This window comes from Hesperophylax consimilis, chromosome 6 (genome assembly GCF_061612785.1).
Source record: "Hesperophylax consimilis isolate HC1 chromosome 6, BYU_Hcon_1.0, whole genome shotgun sequence".
NCBI classification, from domain to species: Eukaryota; Metazoa; Arthropoda; class Insecta; order Trichoptera; family Limnephilidae; genus Hesperophylax; species Hesperophylax consimilis.
In genome coordinates this window covers 35913009-35934275 of record NC_142841.1, presented here as the reverse complement: position 1 = coordinate 35934275, position 21267 = coordinate 35913009, and the positions used below count along the sequence as shown (strand labels likewise).

Here is a 21267-nt window from a genome sequence, read left to right as displayed (position 1 = left end):
GCTACTAATTCACCCGGTATACGCATCCGTAGTGATAGTGAGTAACGTTTTTCACTATCCCGACCTTCTACGCCAGTTATATATTTATACCGCGATTATGAATAAGACAGTATTTATTATCTAAAGTATACGACAATTTAAAAATACAGTTGACAACAATAATTGTGCCAGACGTAATGTGTGACACACAAGACTGTAAACAGGGCGGTGATCCCAATCCGTGGAGGCGTGTGATGCCTTCCTTCAGTGGCGTGGAGGGGTAGAACGGGGCGTCTCTGTAGCCGTTGTAGCTGGTCCGATGCTAGTACTCGTCCTTGCTGTAGAGTCCGGGTCTTTCGTAGGGGAAGAGAGGTCCGGGGTGAGGCGAGGGTCGGAAGAAGAAGAGAAGGCGAGTAGAGTCAGAAGTCGGAGCGAGGTAGAAGGCAGAGCAGAGAGAAGTGCAGAGCTGGTGGTGGTTGCTGGATATCTAATTTTTCAAGGGACTGTTGCCCGTTTTATAGGACCCCGGCGGCCTTCGCTGGCTGAGCGACGCTCACACGGGCCCGCTTTCTCTTTGATTCCTGGAATCGAAGCCCGTGTTTGTGGCGCGCCCGCGGCTCGCCGCCGGGTTGGCTACCGCCTCTCGGCCGGTAATTTTGGGCTCGTGGTCGAACGCGACCACGGCCTCTCTTTGTTCAGACACGATCTTCAGAATCGCGCTTGGGGAACGTTCTGACGGCGAAGCACCTCGCACGCCACGACGGCGCACGGCCCCTTGCTTCGGGCCGGGGCCGAACGTTCCCTCTCGTATAAGCACGACTCTAATAATCGTGCCCGAATTAAATGATCTCATGATTGTACCAGCTCTAACAATACTTCTCTGCCCGTATACCTCTATCCAAGCTCCGACGTTTCATTTATTGATAACATTTTCATTTTACATTGCTTCATACATTTACATCTTTACATTATTACATACATTTTATACAATTTTATTTCTTTAGGACAGTTAGGATTCATTTAATTTTATTCCACAATTCTATATTTATCTTATTATCCTAATCGTGGGTGACCGCAGCCGAGCCCGGAGCAGTACGTCCGTCACACTCCCCCCGTGGAGCTCGGCTACACCCATTTTAGCGGGAGGCGTGCTGCGACTTGGTGCGGCGTGGTCCCCGGCGTCCAGTCCCCCTGAGGTGGCGAGTTCGTCGGGGCGGCGTCTGGACAGGTCCTTTGTATGTGTCCTTGGAGGCGGGATCACAGGCCGGCAGGAGGACCGCGATCTTAACTGCCGGTCTGACATAGGTCCCCGTGCTGGTTTTGACCTTCACGGTCCTGACCTGTCCGTCCGGGGCTGGAGTGGCCTCGAGGATCCGTCCCCGTGGCCAGCTGTTGCGGGGCAGCGCCGGGTCCGCAATCAGCACCAGGTCGTCCTTTTGTAGGGGCTGCACTGGCTGCTGCCACTGCTTCCTGGCGGCGAGAGTAGGCAGATACTCGCGGACCCAACGCCTCCAAAACATGTCCGCGAGCTGTTGGCCGATCCTCCACTGCTTCCTGAGGCAGACCTCTTCCTCGGCCGCCCCGTACATGGCCAGGTGGGGCCGCCTCCCCGTTGAGCCCATGAGGAAGTGATTGGGCGTCAGCGGTTCCTCGTCTCTGGGGTCGACCGATAGGTGGGTGAGCGGTCGGGAGTTAACGGTGTACTCCGCTTCAGCCAGCGCCGTTAGGAGGGTCTCCTCTCTTGGCGCTCTCGCTTTGAGCGTAGCTGAGAGCGCCCGCTTAACAGAGCGTACGAGCCGCTCCCAAGCTCCCCCCATGTGGGGACTGCGGGGCGGGATGAAGCTCCACTCCATCCCTTGGGTGGTCGCATAGTTTTGGACCCTTGGGTCCCGACAGATGTCTTCCACGGCGTCCCTCAGTTCCTTGTCCGCGCCGTGGAAGTTGGTTCCGTTGTCGGACATCAGGGTCGCCGGCTGGCCTCGCCTTGCCGACATTCTTTGAATTGCCATTATGGCAGAGTCGGCACTTAGTGCGGTGGCCAACTCCAGATGCACCGCCCTCGTCGATAGGCACGTGAAGAGGGCGACGTATCGCTTTTCCTTCCGGCGCCCGATGGTTACCTCTAGGGGCCCAAAGTAGTCCATCCCACAGTTGGTGAAGGGCCGCACATGCCGTGCAAGCCGGGATGCTGGTAGGGGTGCCATCATCGGGGGAGACGGCTTGCCCCGCCGCATTTTACAAGCGGGGCACATGTGTTTTATGCGGCGGAGAACTGAGCGCAGCTTTAAGATGTGGAAGCTGGTGCGCAGTTCGGCCATCGTCGTCTCCACACTCGCATGATCGGCTCGGGTGTGGTATTGTTGCACAAGCAGCCGGGTGTAGCTGTCACCACCGTCCAGGATTATGGGTGACTCGGGTACTCCCTTCACTCCCTTGACTCTCGAGCCCATTCTGAGCACCCCGTTGTGGATGTGGGGTGCGAGGGAGACGAGGCGACTGCTGCTGGGCACGGCCTGCCCCGAGTGGAGCTGGCGTAGCTCTGCTCCAAAGGTTGCTCCCTGGGAGTGCCTTATCCACCGCCATTCTGCGGCCCGGAGCTCCTGCAGGACTAGGGGGCCCTCGGCTGGCCTAGCGGGTCCCTGGCGGCATCGCCGAATGAACCGCAGCATCCATGCTGTGGCCCGGATCAATCGGTTCCAGGACGAGAACCGCAGGATGGAGGGCAGCCCATCCTCCACGGCGAGAGTAAGGCCCACGAAATTTGGCCGCCTTTCCAAATTCTCGTCACCCGGCTGTTGGCTCTGCCGTTCCTGGGGCCATTGGTTACTCGGCGCTGTCAGGAAAGAAGGGCCGGTGAACCACCTTCCACTCTGGGTGAGGTCCGGTTCCTCCAGGTCCCGGGTTCCGATGTCGGCTGGGTTCAGCTTGGTAGGGACCCAGCGCCAGCTGGCGATGTCGCACAGCTCGTCAATCTCCCCCAACCTGTTTGCCACAAAGGTTGAGTAGCTGCGGGGGTCCGTACGGAGCCAGCACAGCACCGTGGTGGAGTCAGTCCAGTACGAGGTGGAGGTGATAGGAGCCTGGCATTCCCTTCGAAGAGTGTCAGCCAGGCGGGCAGCCATGAGCGCAGCCTGCAGCTCGAGGCGGGGAATAGAGAGCGGTTTCAGCGGTGCCACCTTGCACTTGCTGGACAAAAATGTGGCGGTGCTGCTCCCCTCTCCCGTAGTCTCCACTAGATAGGCCACGGTACAGCAGGCTGCCTCAGACGCATCGCAGAAGAGGTGTAGAGCGAAGGAGTGGGCCTTGCTCAGCAGGCAACGTCGCGGTATGCGGATGCTCAGGCCTTGGAGCATTTTGATCCACTCGGCCCACCTTGCTGCGTGCGCCTCGTGGATGCGCTCATCCCAGCCGACGCTGGACCTCCAGACATCCTGCAGGAGAATTTTTGACCGCACCGTGAGGCAGGCCACGAAGCCCACGGGGTCAAACACCCTCATGACCGTGCTCAGCAGCTGCCTCTTGGTTGGGTGCCGGATGAGCTCGGCCTTCTCCGTCTCCTTGAACTCATACATGAATGTATCGTTGACGGGATCCCACGACAGGCCGAGCACCTTCTCGGTTTCACAGGCGCCGCTGCTGATGGCTATGGCCGCCTTGGCCCTCTTCTCTGCCGGCACGCTTTGGATTGCAGCGGGTGCGTTGGAGGCCCAGCTTGCCAGGTGGAAGCCTCCCCGGGATAGGAGGGTGCTGACGCCTTGTACCAGCGCCGCAGCCTCGCTCACGGAATCGGCGGCGTCCAGGTAGTCGTCCATGTAGAATTTAGAACGCACTGCTGCGGCGGCGGCGGGGAATTCTGCGGCGCCTTGGTCGGCCACCCTGTTGCGGACATATTGCGCGCTGCTGGGAGAGCAAGTGGCCCCAAACATCATTGAGGACAGCTTGTATGTGGTCGCTGCCTCTAGTGGACCGGCTCGCCATAAGAAGTATTGCGCTATTTGGTCCTCCGCTTTTATTTTGATGCGGAGGAACATCTCCTCTATGTCGGCGGCTATGGCGATCTTGCCCTCCCGGAACCTCAACAGGTTGCCCAACAGGGATGACAGCAGGTCGGGCCCGGTTAACAGCCGGTCGTTCAAGGAGGTTCCCCGGCAGCGGCTGGCGGCGTCAAAAACAACTCGCAATTTCCCGGGGCTGTTCGGGTTGGTGACCGCGAAGTGGGGCAGGTACCACCTCCGCCGTGACGGTACGCTAGCCTCGGCGTCGGGTACCTTTACTGCGTACCCGCGCTCTATCAGGTGCGAAATTTTGGCCGCGTACGCTGCCGCCAGTTCGGGGTCGCTTTTCAAGCGCTTCTCGAGGGCGTTGAGGCGGTTTACGGCGCACTGCCGGTTGTCGGGCAGCCACACGTCGTCCTCTCTCCACAGCAGCCCGGTCTCCCACCGACCCGAGTCCAGCGGGCGTGTTGTTTGTTCCATTATGCGCTCGGCGCGGCGTATGTCGGCGGACACCCGGCTCACTGCGGTCACGCCCAGCGAGTCAACGGAAAAGTGCCTTCGTATGAGCTCGCTGATTTCGCCCATTTCAGCCGTCTCGCCGATCACGTTTAGCGTGGTACCGCTATCCACGTCCCGCCGGGTGCCCCCATGTTGAATCCAGCCGAGCGCCGTCCGTGACGTCATGCGGCCGCCATCCTCTTCTTGGACCTCCCGTGACACGATCAAATGAACATTGTCCTGGCCGATTAATAGCCGTGGTTTCACTTGCCGGCGGCCGGCCACTGTTTGTCGCGGGAGGTCTAGGTCGGACACTGTGTGAGCCACCATCGCGTATTCACAGCCGTCACCGCGCACTGACAACTTGACCCGCTGCGACTTGGCATCCGACGAACACATGCCGTTGGCGCCGTGAATGCGCAGGCCGCGGATCGGCCCCGCGGCCCCAACAATGTCTGCCACTTCGGCGTCAACGAGGGTCACCGTCGAGCCCTCGTCGAGCAGCGCGTGCACGGTCACTTGGCCCCCGGGGCCGCACAATGTCACAGGTAACACTTTAAGCAGCACCTTTCCCGATTGGTCCCAGGTGTTTGTCACTGTCTGCGCCTCGGGGCCGCGAGCGTAAGCGGCGTCGTGCAGTAGGCGATGGTGGGGAACCCGGCACGTTCCCACCCCGCAGTTGACACGGTATTTACACGTTTTAGTTTGGTGCACACCGTCCAAGCACTTAAAACATATCCGGGCCCCTTTCACCAACTCCCATCGCGCACCCACTGTTTCACTCGCGAACTTGGGGCACCGGAATAACTTGTGCGTAGCGTCTTTGCACAGTGTGCACTTCACTTCACTGCGGGGTTCCGGCCGCTCGTCGGTAACGAAAACGTTGTCGCGGTGCGGGCGGGCGGCCCGCGGATGCTCGGCCATGCTCGGACGCGCTGCTCGGCCGCTATCGGTGAGGCCCGACCGCGGCACCGCGTTGGTCAGCCGCTTCAGGAACCCGGCGAGCTGCACCACGGTGGCGGCCTGGGCCTGGTCGGCCACCCTGTCCAACCATGAGAGGCGGAGGGCGAGAGGCATCTTCGACGCGATCTCGCTGAGTAGGGCCGGGTTGGAGAGGTAGTCGCTCCTCAGATTTCCCAGTGAGGCGACCACGTTCTGTACCGCCCCGGAGAACTCTACCAGAGCTTCGGTAGACGCATCCTCCGGCAGCCGAGTGAGCCGCCTTATTTTGTCAAACATGACAGTGGCGATGGAGTGCGCGCCCCCAAAGCGGTGCTCCAGGACGTCCATGATTTCCGGCACCTGCGCCGGGTCCAGTAGGAGAGGGCTGACGGCTTCGCGCGCCTTTCCCTTCAAGGCACGCTGCAGCCGCATCAAATTCTCGGCCGCCGTCATCCCGCAGGTAGCCGTCGACTGCAGGAACTGTGCCTTCCAGGCCTGCCACTCTATGGCGTCGCCCGCGTAAGGCGGCAGGTCCTTGGCGCTGGACTGCCGGGCGATGAGCGACGCCATCCGCTCATCCTCGGGGTGGGAGCGGGGTGTACCGCCGGCCTGGGACTGCCGGAGGGCGTCGGCAAACATGGCCGTCACCTGGGCGAGAGGGACACTCCCCTGGTTCACCCAGTCCCGCGTCTGCCTTGCTGCCTCGTCTGCGCGGTTGAACGCCCCGTATCCGTCCATGTGGGGCTGCGGTGGCGAGTCTGCACTCGGGGGAAATGCTGGGAACTGGGCGGGCCCGCGGGTCACACCGGGATAGCCATACTGCGGCTCCGGCCCACCTCGCAGCGTCGCGACGCCTGGGGAAGCGCCGTCCGTGGGTGGATGCGCCGCCTGGTTGTCCGTCCCGGTTTGAGCCCTCACTGCATGGCCAGTGGTTTGCGCCTCCGCTGAGTAGCCAGGACGCGGCGCAGCGGTGTGTGCCTCCGCTGAGTAGCCAGGACGCGGCGCAGCGGTGTGCGTCTCCGCTGAGTAGCCAGGGCGCGGCGCAGTGGTGTGTGTCTCCGCTGAGTAGCCAGGACGCGGCGCGGCGGTGTGCGTCTCCGCTGAGTAGCCAGGGCGCGGCGCAGTGGTGTGCGTCTCCGCTGAGTAGCCAGGGCGCGGCGCAGTGGTGTGTGTCTCCGCTGAGTAGCCAGGACGCGGCGCGGCGGTGTGCGTCTCCGCTGAGTAGCCAGGGCGCGGCGCAGTGGTGTGCGCCTCCGCTGAGTAGCCAGGACGCGGCGCAGCGGTGTGTGTCTCCGCTGAGTAGCCCAGGTTCCGCCCGAGGCCGCTAGATGGCGCCGCCGTCGGTGGGTACTCTGCCCGTGGAGCTGTGGCGCGCGTCTCCGCTGCGTGGTCCGGGTCTCGCCCGAAGCCGCTAGATGGCGCCGCCGTCGTCCGGTACTCCGCCCGTGGAGCTGTGGCGCGCGTCTCCGCTGCGTGGTTCGGGTCTCGCCCGAAGCCGCTAGATGGCGCCGCCGTCGTCCGGTACTCCGCCCGTGGAGCTGGGGCGCGCGTCTCCGCTGCGTAGTCCGGATCTCGCCCGAAGCCGCTAGATGGCGCCGCCGTCATCGGGTACTCCGCCCGTGGAGCTGGGGCGTGCGTCTCCGGTTGCCAGGCTGCAGGGGAAGCGGTCCGCGGGAGGCCCTTCAGCGTGGCGATCAATTCGGCAATCTGTCGGGCGCTGTCCTCCTGCAGCTTCTGGTTGCGCCGCCTCTCAGCTCGTAGCTCGAGCTGCACCTGCCGGAGCGTGTCCTCGCTCGAAGCTTCGCTTCTCGACGAGGCGTCGGCCATGGCAGGGGGCGTCTGTGGTGGTGACGCGTCGGAGGGGCCAGCCAGAAGTTCCGCTTGGGGGTCAGAGGGGGCCAGGGGGGCAGTAGGCCGGAGTCCGGGGGGCGCGGCTGCGGCCGCCCCGGTTGGTGTGGGATCATCGCTTCCTTGCGATGAGTCCCCGTCAGCGCTGTTCTTCCCAGAGCGCAGTGAAGGTGACATCTTCCACGGAGAGATCCTGCGGCGAAGGACCACTTATGTGCCAGACGTAATGTGTGACACACAAGACTGTAAACAGGGCGGTGATCCCAATCCGTGGAGGCGTGTGATGCCTTCCTTCAGTGGCGTGGAGGGGTAGAACGGGGCGTCTCTGTAGCCGTTGTAGCTGGTCCGATGCTAGTACTCGTCCTTGCTGTAGAGTCCGGGTCTTTCGTAGGGGAAGAGAGGTCCGGGGTGAGGCGAGGGTCGGAAGAAGAAGAGAAGGCGAGTAGAGTCAGAAGTCGGAGCGAGGTAGAAGGCAGAGCAGAGAGAAGTGCAGAGCTGGTGGTGGTTGCTGGATATCTAATTTTTCAAGGGACTGTTGCCCGTTTTATAGGACCCCGGCGGCCTTCGCTGGCTGAGCGACGCTCACACGGGCCCGCTTTCTCTTTGATTCCTGGAATCGAAGCCCGTGTTTGTGGCGCGCCCGCGGCTCGCCGCCGGGTTGGCTACCGCCTCTCGGCCGGTAATTTTGGGCTCGTGGTCGAACGCGACCACGGCCTCTCTTTGTTCAGACACGATCTTCAGAATCGCGCTTGGGGAACGTTCTGACGGCGAAGCACCTCGCACGCCACGACGGCGCACGGCCCCTTGCTTCGGGCCGGGGCCGAACGTTCCCTCTCGTATAAGCACGACTCTAATAATCGTGCCCGAATTAAATGATCTCATGATTGTACCAGCTCTAACAATACTTCTCTGCCCGTATACCTCTATCCAAGCTCCGACGTTTCATTTATTGATAACATTTTCATTTTACATTGCTTCATACATTTACATCTTTACATTATTACATACATTTTATACAATTTTATTTCTTTAGGACAGTTAGGATTCATTTAATTTTATTCCACAATTCTATATTTATCTTATTATCCTAATCGTGGGTGACCGCGGCCGAGCCCGGAGCAGTACGTCCGTCACAATAATATTTTACGGAATACAAAATATGACAAGGAACCTAACTGTGACGTCTCTCATTAGCCACAATCATACTTTTATAGTCACAGTTTATTTCATACACTTTTGCCTTTTTAATCAATTATTTTTTTTTAAAGAAAGACAAACATTCTCGGGTTTACAAATAGCCTGACAATATTTGAAAATCTCCTACTACCACCATGCTAAGCAGAAAATGTTGCTTATGTTGTGATGGAGGACTTAAACCGAGGAATTGAACACACTACGCCTGGATGGGACCCAAACGCGATGTCAACTCAGCCACCAACCTGTAAATAATTATTTATTTGTTGGTTCGAAGAGGATCACGTGCATCTTTTATTTTTATAGTAATTTTTAATTTTGTGTTCTTTTTTTGATTTCATAAATATTTTATTTGCTTTTTTGTTTAAACATTCAAAACAAACATGCTGTTTCTGTTTGAATTTAAATGTTTTATATTTATTATAGTCCTTCCCGGAAATATTTTATTCCATATCAATATTTTATGAATTGCTTTCGCATATTCGTAAATAAATAAAATAAATATATGTTATTTAAAAAAATATATTCTATGAGAGAAAAGAATAGATGAAAAAAGTTCATAAATTTTTTAATTGAACGTATATAATTTTATTTATTATAAATCAACTGAACAATTTAATGTACACTTTATTATTCATGCTAATATATTTCATCGCGGTGAGAGGTTTGTTAATATTGTTTTACATTACAACTGTAGACTTGTCTAACATAGTAAATGATAAATTTAAAATATCGGACCGAAATACGTAACTACGGATGATTTTATACAGTTTTAACGAGCACGGTCGCGCTGTTGATAGCCAGACCGATAATGAATCAGAAATCAACGTACGCTTGCACCCCTGGCAAGAATTTATTATTTTTTAATGATAAACTAACGTTTATAAGACAAGGTTTTATGCATAGCATAAAGGATAACAAATAATTATAAGTAATAATTAGTCATCCGAAATACTATTACAAATTGAAAATATCTCCCGAGTAAAAATAAATGCCGCCAACGGGAATTGAACCCGTGCATTCTGGTGTCCTCCAAATAAAGTTGGTTGTTTACAGGTGAAAAAATATAATAAGCAGTAATTGTTGAATGAGGTACTAGTACATATTGAATCATTTATATATAGGAAATAAGCCGATATAGCTCAGTGGATACAGAGCACCTGCCCGGACATCAGAAGGCACGGGTTCAATTCCCGTTGGCGGCATTTATTTTTACTCGGGAGATATTTTCAATTTGTATTAGTATTTCGGATGACTAATTATTGCTTATAATTATTTGGCAAGAATTTACATTCCTAAACGTAAAACCGCTACATAAAAGTTTAAATACCATAAATTGTCGAATTGAAATGTTAACTTTAAAAGTCTGCATGTACTTTTGACAATTGATCGCTTCTTAGATCAATTATTTAAGTCTATTGATATTGTATACGATTTACTTCAGTTTTAAGAGCTTAGTTAGTTCTTTCTTTCTTTTTGCATAATGAACGACATTATACCAAAACTTGTGCATTTTGACAGCTTATCTGACACCTGGAGGGTTGCGCTAAAAGCTGCGACTTCGTCTACTGACTGTCGGATTCATATTCTGGTCGTGCTCGTAAATATCACTAACTGAACATAGATGTGGGATTGCGTTAATGTCGTTATAATATATAGGGTTTTTTGGATCTATCGTGCTAGATGGTTAGTAGTGACTTGTTCTGACAGACTATAGAACAACACAGTTTCAACTGTAATGACAAGTGACTTCTTTTGTTAAATCAATGTTTCTCTCAAACAAGAGTACTTCCAACTTCAAAATTATTATGTCTTAACCTCTGGAAAACCGTTCGTACACCAGTGACAAGAATTTTTTCCCTGTGAAAAACCGTTCACGCGCTGCTGGCCTTGGAATTTCGCCCTGGCTGGAATTTTTTTTATATGCGATTTAAACCTGTATGCCATGAGAAAGTGTATACATTTTTTTAACAGAATCGCTTTTACTTGAAATAATTTAAGATTTAATAATGATGCCATTGATTTCCCTCAAATGATGTTCCAAAGGTTAAAATAACTCTTCCTCTGTTCGAGTTTCAGCCTTGAATAATAAGTTGAAAGCCCAATAATTCAAATAACACTATTCATTGACTTCTGGAGCACCGACTTGAAAAACCGATAACAGGGGAACATAAGGCTTTTGAATTCCACTGGATGAATTTATTGTAAAGATTCGAAGACATTTTATTACTTCTTATTGTAGAGTTGTTAGTTGCTTCCCGTGAAATCAAATCATACATTTTACATAACACAAAAAATCTTTTCTTCGATCTGAGTCTCTTGATTTTTAGTTGTTTATATTTTTCCTTATTTGTTGGCACCTAAAGGGTCAAAATACTATTGAAACCGGGCGCTATATAATAATATATATATTTTAAATACGCTTTGGAGTATTTAAGAAAGGAAGCGATGCATCACGTCGTGTAGTGTTGAAATCCGGCCGCTAACAATAACACTCCTTATGTGGATAACGATAAGGTTTAATTTACCACTTAAGAGGAAGCTACAAGCTAAAAATGTGTATATACCTTATATTGTAGGTAATAGGCATTAAAATTGCTTGACAAACGGAGTCTAGAAACCAAAGATATTAGAAGAACGAGATATGCCATGTTGGCCGTCAGACCGTAGGCGGAGTACTACCTAATTAGGGTACTTTGAATACTATCGGGACGTGTACGCACATAAATCTGTACTATGCATTAGTGCGGATACCTTAGCGTAAGTGAAGGTGTGCAGTAGTATTGGTGAACAAAACCGGCGACACTGGGCAAAACAATTCCACACAGTATGGACTGCTCATAGCACATCTCGTTCTTCTAATATCTTTAATAGAAACGTTCGATTTCAAGCACAAAACTGGTTTTTATTTATTTTGTAAATAATTTTAAAATAAAGCAAAAAAGTTAATGAAGTGAAACTGTCACAGATAATCTTAGCTATAATGTCGTATTTTTAAAAAGTTGTTTCCTTTATGCGTTCATACATAATCGAACCGCTAACAATATCACTCCTTATGTAGATAACCATAAGGTTTAATTTCCCGCTTAACACCAGCCGCCTTTTTGATTTATGCAAAAAAAGACATCTAAAAAAATGTTTTATTTTATTTAGCATTTTAGCACAATTTAAATGTTTTACAATAATTTTCGAAATAACTTAATTTGACACATTATACAATAAAACCATAACTAAAAAAGGGGTTTATAAGTATAAAATTTTTTACTTTAAAGCAATTTTTATAGGTCTGATACTTAATTTTTTTTGGGCTTATAAAAAGACTAATCAAAAAATATTGGATTATTTCAAATTATTTCACCAATAAATGAAGATATTGTATGTCTGGATGCCATCTAGTAGGAGATTTAGCATTATCAATGCCTTTCATTTAAAAATTAAGTTTGTGGTTTTCTAGTGAAAAATCCAACACCAGCAATAATCGTTGAATGAAAAATACCAGTAAATATTGAATATTTTGGTGGGTTTTGAATAAGCCGACGTAGCGTAATCGGTAGAGCACCTGACCGGCAATCCGATATCTGCGGTTCAATTCCCTTCGTCGGCTATTTATATAGGTGTTTCAGGCTAATAATTATTGCTTAAAAATAATACGTCATCCTTTGTGCTTTGCATAAAATACCTTGTCTATTAAACATTTGTATATCATAAAAATAACAAAATTACTTCCATATATTTACGGCCAAAAACATCAACAACATTACTTTTTGCATTTGTTTGCTGGAAGAGAAGGTAATGGTGATTTTTTTTAGATATATTCGTAAAGTTTTATTCAATTTCAAATTACATTTGAATCTGAAGCTTGGATGTGAACCAATTTCTAAACTATTCTGGAAACTAAAACTTTTTACCCTGTTGGGAATTAAAAGTTACTGGAAGTGAAACTAGGGATTTATTAGGGAAAATTGCCGATCCGATTAGACGGGTTATATTATACGAGTATTCCCTAATAATATACCGTCATATGTATTACTAACCGCAGTCCCGACGTTGTCCGGGTTTTATGAAGAATTTTTCGAAATCTATGATCTATCTAATGAGTTTTACAAATATTTTTAATGTGAATATTGTACAAAGGCCCAAACTGCTCGGAGCCAGTCGGACTTTGTCATTCTTAATAGGGGTATGTTGGGAGGCTGATGGGAGTGAAAAGAAGGAGAAAACGAGGAAGAGGAAGGTTATAAAGTACCTGGCTAATCAGATTTGATCTCAAACATGGGTAAGCTATTTCAAGTAACGTTTCGACTTTGAATTGTAGTCTTTTACCAGGGTGATACTGAGAGTATATCTACCACTCGCTACCTGATGCTAGTTCTTTGGAACACATGAAATATTATTATAATTTAAAGAGAGGATCAACTTCATTAATCTATGTAGGTATATTTTCACTGATATACACGGTGTCTGGAAACTAGTGGTAAAAGCGAGTAACGAGTAGAGCAACCCAAATAACTTATTTCATGGTTTTTATGTCAAGTAAACGATTGAAAACTTTTAGACGCATACATACAATAAAATCTAACCCCGTAGCGATCGATTTTTTTTTAATTTGTCATAAAAAATTCCAACTTTGCTCTCGAAAACGAGAGCTCAAATCAAACAGAGTTTTACCTTCGTGGTATCGACTCCAAATGTAATTCGCCAGTTTCCCGCTTGTACAACGAGTTTTCGGTCACCGTGTATTTTTATAAAGTAAAATTTCTAAGATTCACATCGGAATAAAATTTATAGAATTACCATTTTACTCGAACTGAAATAAATGATTTAGTCTGAAATTTCAGCCATATTTGAATTGCAAAAATTTTCTGGAGATGCTTCCAGAGAAATTTAAATCTTTTCCGTTGATCGCAGATCGTCAACTATTACTGTGTATTCTATCTGACAGCATGGAAAGCAATCACTAAGATCGCAAATCAACAATCTTAGCTTTGCGGACGGGAGCGTCGCTAGAGCGTTGATACAAAAAAACAAGAAATTTAAAAATGGTTAATTGTATAGTTCTTCTTTCGGTCGCCTGCAAAGTTTACCATTTTATAATATAACTGAAAGCACTGTTTGGTGTAGGCTTTTGCGTAAGGCTCCGTAGTAAGCGTTCAAAAAAGAATAAAAAGATGGTTTGTAAGGGAGATATGTAAATACAAATGTTGGAGGTAGCGCGCTAATATTAAAAACCGAATATAATTAACCGAACATTGTGAAAATATTTAATGCAACACGACACGTTTAAAATCGAAAAAAATACCTAAGAATGCCAAAGTTGCATTTAAAGATACACTGTGAATTTTTTCATATCTATAATATATTAAACAACGGGAAAAATGTGTTTTCGGAGCATACTTTGCGATTTTTTTATATCGAGGGAATTTCATATAATTACCGTTTCGGCTTTACAAAAGTATAGAATTATTTTAAAAAACCACAGATTTCTTAGGAACTTTAAAACTTAAAGTGTTCAAGAGAAATATGGTGTAAATCGGTAGAAAATCCGAATGCGACGGTTTAAAAGCCGACAGAAAGTTCAGAGACTAAATTATTCGGTACTAGCTGTACCCCGCCAAGCGTTGCTGTGGCTTAGTCTGTCTGTGCAGATTGAGAAATAATAGCGCTTGTTGCTTTTACGTCAAACAGATGGCGCTGTTAAAATTTTTTTTTACCTGTAACAGGTAACATCTATACAAAAACACACTCGTATTTATTTATTTATTTATTTAGACGCCGTAAAAGGCTTTTACAATATACATGATTTATGTTTACAGTGGTTCACAGGAGCGAAACAGTATTATGTTAAACAGAATAATTACTGAGAAATTATGTTGAAAATTAAACAAGAATAACATCTGGTATACATAGGTACAATAGCATTTTTATTTTCAATCCGTACAGTAGTTTAGTATTGAGGTTATTGTTACCTTCAATATTGAATTTGGTTGAATTTGCTGAGAACTAAGAGTTAGCTCTATTGAAACAGGGCTGTCAGTAAGAAATATCATAATAATTTTGGGAAAAATTATAGTTTTGATTAAGTATATAAAATTATTAGATAACACTCTTCTGTCTGATATCTGATGTAAGTGCATAGTTTAGGTTCTGTGATAACTTATGAATAGAATGGTATTATGCCTAATAACATTGATAATTACGACAGAGGTATGTTATTATAGCCTTCTTATAACTATATTCCGTGCAGTTGAACACATCTACTACTTCTGAGAAAGCATTGCCAACTGCATGCAATCTAGGTATAAGCGAGTTTCTAAATGACTCAGTCCTGATATTGTTATTGAAATTAAAAAGAATTTTGGATCGAGTGGTTCTAGTGGGTATATGGAAGGTAATTAGGCTTAATATATCAGGGCTGTCTATAATACCATTGACAATTTTAAAAATAAAAGTCAAATCGGAAATAAGTCTTCTATCTGAGAGTTTAAGTAAGTTTAATTCTTTCATCAAGTGATTGTAATTTATTGATTCTATAGGTAGACCGAGTTTATAGTTAATGTATCTTAGGAATTTATGCTGAATTTTTTCAATAGAATCGGAGTGGATTTTAAAGTAAGGACACCAAATAGGAGAATTATATTCGATTTGACTTCGAACAAGTGAGGAATATAAGATTTTTAGTGTTGAAATATTTTTAAAGTCTCTGCCATTTCGGAGAATGAAACCGAGCATTTTTAATCCTTTGTTGGTGACTGTTTCTACATGTGAAAGAAAGTTAAATTTTGAATCGAAAATAATTCCGAGATCGTTAATTTCACTTACAGAGGCGAGAGAAACATTTTTAATTTTGTATTGATAGTTAAGGGGTTGTTTTGTTCTGAAAAATCTTATAATATGGCATTTACTAATATTGAGATAAAGTTTGTTAGTTTTGCACCAATCTTGAAGTTTATTTAAATTTATTTGAATGTGAATACAGTCATTTATTGTTTTTATAATTTTAAATAGTTTAAGGTCATCGGCAAAAAGTAGCACTTCAACATTTTTATCAAATACAGTAACAATATCGTTTATGAAAAGAAGAAACAGTATTGGGCCTAAATGTGACCCTTGGGGTACACCGCTAGTAGCTATGAATTTGTGTGAAAGGTTAGAATTATTTTTTACTTGAAGATATCTATTTGTTCAGTAGCTATTTAACCATTCCAATAGTTTACCCTCAATTCCGATTTGACTAAGTTTATAGAGAAGAATTTTGTGGTTAACTTTGTCAAACGCTTTTACAAAGTCTGTATATATTGAGTCGACTTGGGTTTTGTTTTCGAGTGAACATGCTATAAAATTTTCAAATAAGGAGAGATTTGTTAGTGTGGATCTGCCTGGCATAAATCCATGTTGATTAGTTACAATGATGTTGTTAATATGTATGGAGATTTTATCGAGGATAAGTTTTTCAAACAGTTTGGGGATAGTTGAGAGCATGCAAATGGGTCGGTAATTAGTGACATCATGAATATCGCCTTTTTTAAATACATGTGTTAGATAGCAATTTTTCCATAGGTCGGGGAAGCAGCCAGAATTTAATGATTGGTTAAATATATGACATAGTGGATTGGCTATTATTGATGCACAGTTAATTAGAAAGGCAGGACTAATTTTGTCAGGACCCGCATTTTTCTTTAAGTCGAGTGTTTTTATTTTGCGTATAACATCAGGAACATTTATATGTAAAGCGGGAATGTGGACCGATTCCTTTGGATGAAAGGGTGGAAGTTGAACATTTGGGATATCATTATCGTAAACATTTTTGAAGAAGTCGGCAAACAAATTAACGATGTCATTAGTATCACTACTACTTTTCCCTTCGAAATACATGTATGTTGGTAGGCTAGGTTTGTTTTTTCTTAGTGAGTTTACATGTGTAAAAAAGTTTTTGGTATTTGAAGGAATAGACTTTTCTGTGTTGTATGTATGTTTGATATAATTTTTTGGAGAGCTTTTTACAGTCAGTTCTATATTTATGAAATATTTTGTAGTCTGAGATAGAGTTGCTCTCTTTGAAATTTTTGTGCCAGATTTTTTTGTTAATTATTAAGTGTTTTAAGTCATTATTAAACCATTTGGGGAACTTTGATGGTTTGAATTGAATTAAGGGAACATATTTTTCAATAGCCGTGTTGATGATGGAGTAAAAAGATTCAAGATTTTGGTTAACATTTGTGTTTTTGTCTAAAAAGGACCAGTCTGTACTTTCTAAGTATTTTGTTATCAGTGGATAATTTGCCCTTGCAAAATTGTATGAATATTTAGGAACACTATTAGAGTAAATGTTTAGGAAGTTGTTAGTAATGGTGATATTTAAGGGAGGATGGTGGGAATCTTCGGGAAGAAGGGGGTCTATGGATTTACATAATTCTACTGAAGGATCGCTACTAAATGCAAGATCTAGTAAGTGGTGATTAGAATTGTATACGTTATTAATTTGTTTAAGACCTAGGAAATTTGACATATTTATAATTTCACGAGCATTAGCAGATGTATTAAAATGAGTTGTTGAGTTATCGCTATGGGTAATCCAGTCTGTATTGGGAGTATTGTAGTCGCCGATTAGCAGCATTCTAGCTTCCGGATATTTGAGCTTGAGGGCCTCTACATCTTCAATGTGGTTTACGTAAATTTGTGTAATTGATCCGGGAGGAATATAATATTCGAATACAATGTTGTGTAAAAATTTGAAAGCAATCGGTGAAGTACCTACTTTCAGAGATTTAAGATTTTGAACAAACTAACATTTACATTTTTATTTATATATATATAGATATAGACTAAGATTAATTTATTGCCACCACTTTATTAAGTTATGTTGTTGCGGTAATAAAAAAATATATTTTATACATTTTTTTATTTTTCATATTTATATTATTGTTGTATATACATTGAATAAATGTATGCATTTTATTGTACACTCATATTGTGGGTTATTTCAACTTGTTCAGTTATCTGCTCCTGGTATTATATTATTTAAAAAAATATATTTGAATTCCGCACAAGATACCCAACCGCTCTCAACAACCTTGAACCTGCTGTAAGGCTGAAGGTAGTGGGGAGGGGAAGGAGATGAGTCAGATGGTGGCGGGGAAGTTCCTCGCTATTCTCATATGGTCACAAAACACGGCTAAAGTCATTTCAAGCAACGTTTCAATTCTGAATGGAAGTCTTGCACCAGGGCGATTCTGAGAGTGTCTGACACCTTAGAACATGTCGCAAATATACTATACAGGATGTCCGGGGGTAAAGTGCACTAAATTAGGGGGGTGATTCAACATGATTTTAGAAGTAGAAAAGCTAAATATCTTTTTTCGAAATTCCAACGTTTTAAGGTAGTTTTTAGGTTAAAAAGTAGAAATTTTGTATAGGAAAATAAATATTCTTCTATGGAAAAGTATTTTAGCATGGGAAAACGAAAGGTTGGAATTTCAAAAAAAGTTATTTATGTTTTTTACTTTTACCATCATGTAGAATCACCGTGTAGAGGATATGGCACGATCAAGTGAACCAGATACTTGAGTCGGGCCATGTCAAAAGTCGGAATAACGGAATAGTCTGTATGAAACGAGAATAAGGCTAGAAGTGTGTGCCAACACCAAGTTGTTTGGTGGTCCGTCCTCTCTGCCTATCCTTGCCGATAAACGACGTGACGGTTAGTTGGTTTGTTAGTTGAATGAGCGTAGCGAAATCCTGTTTTAACTCGACCGTTTGGCAATTCATCTGTGTGAATTTGTTTGTTACGTTCCGTTTCAAGATGGTGGCTGTGTTGGGTACTATCTTTATATCTCGCCAGTTTCTACAGCTCAATACTATGGTACCTACCTGACCCAAGAAAGCTTGAAGACAGAATTGTCATTGAGCCACAATAAAATAGTATTGTTTTATTGGGTTATTGAAGTGTAAACTCTTGAAAAGAAAGTCAATTCAGTCATTCTTGGAGCCTAATATTGTTTGATAAATCTCATTAATTCTTGAGCCATTGAAAATATCACTTCTTTGGCGACCGCCACCAAAGTCTTTGAAGAGGCAATTAAATTATTCTACTTCCCTGAAATTGAGTCCTTATTTAAAATGGAGAAAGACAAGACGACGGACATTTGAAGTGCAAATAAATCTAAAAATTAAAAGCACAGACTGAAGAATCAAATGGACCTAACCTTGTCAATGGAATACTTCAGAAATAAAATAAAATGAAAGCAATGAATCTAGGTACAAATAAAGGCATTTAGTGAGCATATACGACGCGAAAGAAGGAGAGATTCTTCTTATATGTGTTCTGTTTTTTTTTTTTTTAATATGTTCATATTACCAAATTTCAGAAACCTGCAGGCCCCTATTAGGCATCATAAACTAAGATAGCTTAGTGAGGTCCACCGAGGTTCCCAGGCAGTTTAATGTTTGGGTTCACAAAAAGTTGCTTGTTTTTTAAGTCTGAACTTTGCCAGTAAGTACGCCAAGACTCTACAGAGGAGTGTCTTGATAGAAGCAGAGTTTCACCTTCAGTCCAAAAGGGTGACCGGATAAATCATCAAAATGATAATTCATCACAACTTTAAAAAGTTATATAAAGTCATGGTGATGAAACAAAAACTTTATTAACTGGGTTAAGTACGTTAGGTTAGGTTAGGTTAGGTTAGGTTAGGTCAGGAGGCCCCGAAAAAGTAATTTCCCTCAGCGCCTATGTGTTCTTTGGGGAAGCTGTATGCAGGGTTGTTTTAATGAAAGGAAGGAGAGGAAATAATGTGAATTAAAAATATATGAGGGGTGGGTAGAAATCTGGGAATCAGTGTGTCAAGGGGTGACGGACGTATGAATCCATCCCTCCTGGTGCAAGGCGATGGGTCGAGCTAGTTCTGATGGAGAGGTGAAAAGATCTCCCTCAACCAGTCTCGCCAAGCAGTCCTAGACAAACCTGACCCTATGAACCCAGGCACCCTTGCCAAGTCACCAAACGAAGCAAACCACTTGGGGTGATAGCAGAGGTGTTGGTTATCCTATAAGTGGTTTCGAGGGCGGTGGTACCCACACTCGCTTCCCAAGTTGTTCTGAAAAAGTGTCCGAAAGATAAATACGTCATATCACGATTATTTCGTTAGGTAGGTACTACTGAGATACTCGTGATATTAAGAAAGATCTAAGTGGGACAAAATGGGGCCACTTAGACTTTAAGTATTAATTCAAGCGTGATTACGAAACTTAATATTCGTATTACCTATCCTTGTAGTATGAGTAGGCATGTTAAAAGGATTTGTGATTAATTGGTGTTGAGTTTTAGTCGTCATTTCGAATTTGAATGTGTTTAATTAGCAATTAGCTACTTGGGTCGCGTTGGATAAATTTTACGTGATCATTAGATCTTTTGAGTACAGCCACAGAGTAAAGGTATAAAAATCTTTATCTGCGAGTACAGCGAAGAAATTAGTTACATCATAATCGTATGAAGATGACTGCTACACAGGTAAGATATTAAAACTGTCTTTGTAATGTTTATCAAGATCAATAGATCAATACCTATCTCACCAGTCAATTTTTTCAGGTAACTGAAATTATGAATTTAAGGCTACTGCATCAAATGTCTTAAATTTATATACACCCATTCTAACAATTTTCCAAAAAGCCCAAACCAGCCTGGCCAGAGACTTACCACATGCGTGTACACTAGCGGCGTGTAGGTTCAGCTGGAATGGGTTTTTGAACCCGAGTCTTTTGCGGGAAGCGGATTCCACTCCTCCTATTTCAAAGCAACTACTCCCAGAGAACTCGGAATCGGACCCGAATACCTCTTCGTATGTATCCAGCGCATGGCAGCGTGACTTCCCTGCACCCGCGCCCCCCCGCATTCGCCTCACTCGCACGAGTTCTCTCACGAGACACGTGACCCGTCAGCCTTCGCTTGTATAACGGTTGATTAGATACGAAAATCGGTAGAATTTTATAATGGATTTGTGTGGGGTATGATCACGCAGTACTAGATTCCCAACAATATTTTATCAAATCTAAGGGGGGAGGGGGTTGCTAGAGAATTTTTGAGAAGAATAATTCCCCACATTTTCGCTGACCTCGGTAGATTTACAAGAATTTCGTTAGATTTTTACCGAAATCGTGAATCTACCTAAAATTCGGTTTAATATTCGACTTAAAATTCAAAATTTGATTGACTTAAATTACTTTCTTAACTTTTGGTAATGTAACGCTTTTAGTTATGTGTTGTATACTAATTTTAAACAAAGTTAGATACTTAGGTCCGAGTCGTATGCGGGTCCGGACCTGCATTGGTGCGAGTCCCGAGATTGAGTTCGGGGCCGGAACCGTTCGTACCAAAGAACTTGGAAACCGGACCCACTCCTAGAATTTGGGTTCTTTTAAAAAGGAGCACTCCTCGGAAGCCTCCGGCCAAACGCAAAACCCACTCATCTCTAGTGTACACAATGCCCCACTGTAAAACCAGGCTGGCCCAAAGCCACGCCACCTTAACGTTTAACGTTTTGTTTAGCCTGTTTTTTTTTTTTAATTCTGTAGGGGGAGAATATAACAAGATTGTCTCGCTAATTGTAAACAACACGACCTACCTATCTACTTGCGAGTGACTAGAGCTACCTACGACAATACGTTGCGAGTTGGTCTGGCACATTACGCCAACTCGCTATAAGGTTCTAGCCTGTTGCCTAGGAATAATAGCAGCGCCAATGAAAGTTCCAGTAGGACCCTGACTGAGCCAGTGTCTCCGTTTTACCTGTGATCTCGCCTACCTACTGTTGCCGTCGGC

General features: G+C 45.0%; 2 protein-coding genes across 2 annotated transcripts in view; one reads left to right on the top strand and one right to left on the bottom strand.

The window, feature by feature from the left end:
- The window catches only part of LOC149423283 (uncharacterized), a 673327-nt gene that overhangs the window by 38405 nt on the left and 613655 nt on the right, over window positions 1-21267 (top strand). The gene's annotated exons all lie outside the window — the stretch shown is intronic.
- LOC149423288 (uncharacterized) lies at window positions 1116-7439 on the bottom strand. Its single transcript, XM_089632707.1, has 2 exons — window positions 6680-7439; window positions 1116-6436 (listed from the first exon to the last, which is right to left on the bottom strand). The coding sequence occupies exons 1-2, from the start codon at window positions 7437-7439 to the stop codon at window positions 1116-1118; spliced, it is 6081 nt and encodes a 2026-aa protein (XP_089488833.1).

What these genes read in the sequence shown, in the direction of transcription:
- LOC149423288 (XM_089632707.1), bottom strand. Translation starts at nt 7,439, where the DNA reads ATGTCACCTTCACTGCGCTCTGGGAAGAACAGCGCTGACGGGGACTCA. An exon ending in CACCGCTGCGCCGCGTCCTG is followed by an intron (nt 6,437 to 6,679) that starts GCTACTCAGCGG and finishes CTGGCTACTCAG; the next exon opens with CGGAGACGCACACCGCTGCG.